Source organism: Phaenicophaeus curvirostris, chromosome 3 (assembly GCF_032191515.1).
Source record: "Phaenicophaeus curvirostris isolate KB17595 chromosome 3, BPBGC_Pcur_1.0, whole genome shotgun sequence".
Lineage (NCBI taxonomy): Eukaryota > Metazoa > Chordata > Aves > Cuculiformes > Cuculidae > Phaenicophaeus > Phaenicophaeus curvirostris.
Genome location: NC_091394.1, coordinates 71406084 through 71412083, shown reverse-complemented (window position 1 = coordinate 71412083; position 6000 = coordinate 71406084). Strand labels below are relative to the sequence as shown.

General features: G+C 36.0%; 1 protein-coding gene across 3 annotated transcripts in view; it reads right to left on the bottom strand.

Moving 5' to 3' along the window:
• Positions 1–2614: 2614 nt before the first annotated feature.
• Positions 2615–6000, bottom strand: part of WWP1 (WW domain containing E3 ubiquitin protein ligase 1) — a 55671-nt gene continuing 52285 nt past the window's right edge. For all 3 annotated transcript variants that reach the window (XM_069854310.1, XM_069854311.1, XM_069854312.1), the window contains 4 exons: positions 5691–5795; positions 5047–5143; positions 4697–4769; positions 2615–3548 (listed from right to left, as the gene is read on the bottom strand). In XM_069854310.1, coding sequence (XP_069710411.1) covers positions 3449–3548; positions 4697–4769; positions 5047–5143; positions 5691–5795 — 375 coding nt within the window. In that variant the 3' untranslated portion in view covers positions 2615–3448. The remainder of the gene's footprint in view (positions 3549–4696; positions 4770–5046; positions 5144–5690; positions 5796–6000) is intronic.

The following is a 6000-nucleotide window of genomic DNA, read 5'->3' as shown; positions in this document are numbered from 1 at the left end:
CTTGCCCTCTCAGTCTCATTTCATTTAAACTGTGAACTAGAAGATCTGTTTCATTATGTGATCCTGTCTGATTTCCAGGGGAATAAAGGGCTTCATGGAAAAGCAGGGTATGGGTTGGATGTGAAAGGTTGGGACAGTGGTTGCACGGGCTTTTAATTAGTTTTTTACACTCTTCAGTTAGAAGTTATGTATAAGAAACATGACTAGCATAACTTTAAAGACACAATTATAAACCTGCAGGGTTTTTCTGGAGCTTTCTCCTGTAGGGTTCAACAGCCTCCAAGATAATAATTATTAGATGCTCCAACAGATTTCTCATTAAGGCTGCACCAGCAATCTTAATTCCAATACGCTTAAGTGCTGGTGTTTGATTTTGGAAAAAGTGCTGTAATTTTAAACAAGTTTAATAGGGAACACCCAAATATGTCCTTTTATGGGTGGTGCCACCCTCTGCAGAGAGAAACTTGCTGTGAAATATGAACTTATTTGTACATTGAGAGGCTGTGAATTCTGAGGATTTAGTGGCTGCAGAATGTTTGCTAGATACATGTACTACTTGCCCTAGAGTGTGATGGCAGGAGGAACGCATGCTCCCCGTACATTAGAAGGGAACTGCAGCTTGGAAGAACAGAGACTTCTGTTTACAGAGATAAAGTAAAACTTTCATCTTGTTCTTGCTGGTATTTTAGCAGGAACTTTAACCAGAAAAATAAATGATCCTAAGTTAGAGATCCAGCACAGAAAATATTTACAGGCTTCCGAAACAATATATTCTGATTACTCAACAGAAAAAAAGGACCAAATCATGAAAAATTGGTAGACAAATAGGCATGGCTATTGCCAGTATGAAGTCTAAAAATCTAGGACAAATAGGCTATAACTAGTTTTCTTTTACAGAAAAGAACGTTGCACTCTGTGGGAGGAAGATGAGGGGTATCAAGTGCCTAAACTAACCCTCCAAGCCTGCGCCCAGTCAGTAGTAAAGATGAGAGAGACAAGCTAGAGGTTTAATTCTAGCCTCTTGTAGTGTTTCCAAGACTGAATTTTCTGCATTCATGCACTACAAAAGCATTGATTGTTGAAAGTGTAGAGAAGAGTAGCTGAATTGCTTGCAGGAAGAAAGGAACAAACAGAATCAGTAGCTCCTTCAAGTGGTGGTTACCTCACTGGTTCCCTTAGGTGAGCTTCAGCCTTTGTTGCCTTTCCTCTCATTGCTGTCTTCCTCCCCCCCACCCCCTACTGAAATTCCCAGAAAGTCCAAGTTAACTGTACCACAGACACACACGTATACAAATTGTTGGGTTTTTTTTTTTCTCTTAAGAGCTGTGCTTTCCTGATCAGTCCTGTGGCAGCTGTGAGACAGCTAAAGTTATCAAATAATAAAGCAAGTACATTCTTGTGGTGTGCTGTCTTTTTATTATTATTATTTTGTTCACTTACTCACAGTTTCACAGAATTCAGCAGGGAGGGTAGTGGGTCACCAATTCACTCATTAGTGCAAATTCATGACACTCAACTCTATGACATTTAGCCCTCTTAAACTGCCTTTAGGGCAAGCCACACACACTTCTATTGCCTAGCTTTTGATGGTTGTTTTGGTTTTGCTTTTAAAGCTCTCTCTGTTCTAACCAGCAAAAATCATAATTCAAGTGGATTTGCACTTGAAATTAATGCTCTATGAAAATGGTTTTGCTAAGATATTTGGTGTGGTATGAAAAACCTTCAAGGTGGTGGAAACTTTCGAAGCTCATGAAAGTTCATGTAAGATACCAGTCTGTTGGGCTCACTGCACTACTGGTGTTTCAGAAGCTTTCAGAAGGTTAACAGCTCCAGAGTAAGCTGTGCATGACAAATATAAAGCCTCAAGAGAATCCAATATGTAGAAAAAAATAAAATTTGGCAGAATTCAGTTGTTGTATTGGAAAGATACATGAACAGACACAGCTATTTTGCCTGCATATAAACTTTTAACAGTGCAATATGGTATGTTACAGAAGTGTTTTTAATCATAATCTGAGAAATCATTTTCTTATGTGTACAAAATTGTGTTAAGTTCAATGTAATGGAATTCACAGTTAATATTTAAAGCATAATACAAATGGTTATTTTAAACATGTTTTTACTCTGTAATAAAGAAGCACTGTTTGCTGAAAGTAGCATTTAATATAGTTCACATGAATAAGGTGTGAAAGTTGTGGGTTTTTTAAAACATGTTTTTGCAGTTCAGCAAATGCCCTCAATGCCAATAAAACTTTTTTTTTTAATGGCTTTATATTATTGTGCACTTAGGACAAACTTAACCTACATAAAAGAATTGACAGGTTTTAGACATACTCAGTTAATCTGACTCTGTATAAGAACTTGAGAGTCTTTACGACTTAATATTTTTATCTGTGCAAAGCCTATGTAACTGTCATTTAATTTGGGCTTACTAGATCCAATAACTGAAACTGAACATGAACACAGGAAGCAGCAAAGTTCCCATTACCTTTTGTGTGCCCTTATATCTCAGTTTACATTAATACAGTCTACACAGTTGTAAGAAGGACATCATGGATTGAAAAGGGAAACAAAAAACAAGCAAAGAAACCTGTAAGACACCAGACCAAGGACAGAATGTGTAATAGTTTCTCTTTTATTATCACTTTTTTTCTTTTAAGATTACCTAACATCCTCGTGGTAATAACCCAAGGTAATATGTAAACAAATTTCAATGCTGCTCAAATGAATTAAAATATTCTGTTCAGCTCCTACAATAAGTCAGAACAGTGGCACCAATTTCTTTCAACATTAAATCACATTCATCTTATTGTACATGACTCTTGTGCAAGTAGTAAAGGCTTTATTCATGATCTTGGCTACATCAGTAGAGAGGGATATATCAGCTATTTACGTATTTAAAAAAATTAAACTGACAGAACAACATATTCTGTCATCTCAAATACCAGCAGCATCTTCCTACATATTTAGGATACGTTTGGCCTAAGCCTTTAACACCTTTTAGAACAGCCATGCAATAAAACAAACTTAGAGATGTTTCTTAAGGGAGAACACAGAGCAGTTTAAACATTTTTTCTGAATAATGAAGCCAAGATAAAGCAAATCCAGGCCCTTTTAAATGGCTGCAACTTTTCATACACTTAAAGCTCTATAAAACTAGAGCCTATTAGTATATATATTTATATTTTTATATATATTTTAAATAAGTCTCTTGTCTGCTTTCAAAATTTATGAGGGGTTTTTCTGGTCTTTTGGAAGGGCAATAAATAAAAGTAGAAAAGGCTGAACTGTTTTGCATATCTTTGTGGAAGAACGGAGAACAATTATACTTTTAGAGTTCCAGAAAGATCACTGTACAGAACAAAAAGCTTATATACAATTAAGTGTGCAATTTTAGTTGGCTGGGCCTTCTATTATGCAAGATCTCCTTTTTCACTAGAAGCCACTTCTACTCTTGACCAAATCCCTCTGTTTCTTCAATGGCAAAGAGCAGCTTCTCTTTTAGTTGTTCATAGCTTTTATATGGTGGCAAATCCAAACGATTAAAACTGAGTAGAAAAAAAACAAAATTGTGTTAAGTTTATCTAAATCCCATGTATAACACTACAGTACTCTACTGCCTTAGCAGAAGGTAAAAATGTTCAAACAATTGGAAATTAAGAAATAGCAATCAGTGCAATCTCATTGCCATTTCTATGAGCAGTAAAGACAGGCAAAGTTTGAGGGGAATGTTTTAAGAAACAAAAGGCTTACCAGATTAAACCCAGAACCTTTGAAGACTAAATACAACCCAAGATACAGAGAACTATAATACTGAGAAATATTCACCCTGAAGTTTAATATCATTCTAATTTGATGCACCTCCAAATTCCAGCAAGAGCATGAAAAGCTGATTTTTTTCTCCCTATGCGTGCCTGCATATAGTTGTTGGTTTCCCCCTCCACCCCCTCTAAGCTTTGCCCTAAAAGGCTTCTGCCAAAATTCTGTTTCTATCCATGTTTTCCTCAAATTACCTTAGACAAAGAGGGACTTTAACAACTTGAAATCATGAACTGAAAAAACAGCACCAATGGAGAAAATGGTGAAGTGGAGGATTTCCTGAGGTAGTTAAAAACATGATGAACGTTATTGTCAAAATGTAGGAAGCTCTGTCCTTTTTGCACACGTATAAGGGGAAACTGATCTGTGTGCCTATTGCTCCGTTCTGGCACAGGAATACTAAGCCAATAATAGCGTGAAGCCTGGTAGGAAAAAGTATCTGCATTCTTAGCTGAGCATCCCCATTTTGAACATTCGCTGTCATTTCTTTCATGCTACTTTCTCTCACGACATATATCTTTTATAATATTACTGTATAAGTGTACTTATTAACTTTATATACCTAATCCCAATATTACTTCTGTTCAGTTATTTAATAGTCTCTAAAATAAAGAATTAAGGAAACAACTCTTAGTTCTATGCAAGAAGTATTATAGTTTTTGACGGATCTGATACTGATGGACTGTGTACACTGCAACAGCAAAATTTCAGGATACAGCAACCAGAACGGCTTTCAATACTAGCATGTCAGGGCAATCAAAGCAGCTGAAGATGGTGATAGAGAACTGATTCACATTAGATTATATATGATTCGGTAAATGCAAGACCAGAAGAGGGAACCAGTAAAGGTACAAAAATTTTACGTGTAACAACTCACCAAGTGTGACTTCTTGGTAACCAGGTTTCCTTACCGACTTTTTCAATGCAGAATTTCTGAGGACCATTACTTCCTAGAAAAGAAGATTAAAGCAATTGTAATCTGTTCCTTTTAGGTAGCACAGAGCTCATTAGGTGCTACTCCATGCTCCATGAATATGAGCATTCTTCTCATAGAAATGAAGTAATTTCCTAATAATTTATAAATGTATTCACAGGACTTCTGATATAAAAAGCCCTTCTAGCTCCAAGCAGATGTACATGAAGTTCCTGCTATCCATACATTTGCATCACGGTTCATTTGCAAATGGAACAGTTACGGTATAAAAGTTTTGGTCACCTTTTACTTACCCATCAGTTCAGCAAATCCACCCAGTGGTAATCTGCAAGTGCCAGTGACAAACTGCAAAAGTCGCATGCGAACCTCGTTGTCTGTTTCTTTTACAAACTAGGCACAGAAATTAAAATTACTTAATAAATATCTTTAACATAGCTGATGAAAAAGAAAAACCCCACAAGATTATTGAAAAAGAATAATTCAGTTTTAAAAGACAGCACGTTGAAAACAGTTCACCTTTCTCAATTTCAGTAAAATTGGGGGTGGAGAAAGAAAACAGTAATTTCAGGTAATATGCACTGCTGACTGTTAGAATATGAAGACTGGGAACACCAAATAAGAAGAATCTTTATCTTTTTTATTCTACACTAAAATATAAATTATGCCAATGCTTTATACGAAGACTATTTTCATTTTGATTAAGCAACAGCAATAGCCCAGCCATAGGCATTTTTGACATTTCAAGCCATCTAAATGCTATGCAGGTATCTACATTCTATTTCGCACCCTAATATATGCTCCCAAGAAACAGTTATCCTTTCTCTGAAAAGAATAAAGAAACGAAGCAGTGAGAACCTTCATTAAGATGTCATCCCTCCACTCCACATGGCATTTGTGTTAGAAAAAACAAAGTCTGAAATTTTACAGATCAACACACCTGCCAGAACCATATGATTTGCTTGCTATTCCTTGTATAGTGACGATAAACAGTGTTCCTCTGCCAGTCTGCTAAATCAACTTCTTGCATACCACAGAGCATAACCTAGAGAAGAGAACAATTACTTGATATGCACGTCTACACACATAAATTAGGAGTTAATTTTGTATCTTGTATGAGACATGCTAACAAAAGCGAAGGTGCTTGCTCCAAAAGAAAGGACTGTTAACTTTTTTATTTTAATCCACAGCTACATTTCCCTTCATTCTAAGTTTACAGAACTCTTTTCCAAAGCTGTTTATGTATTTAA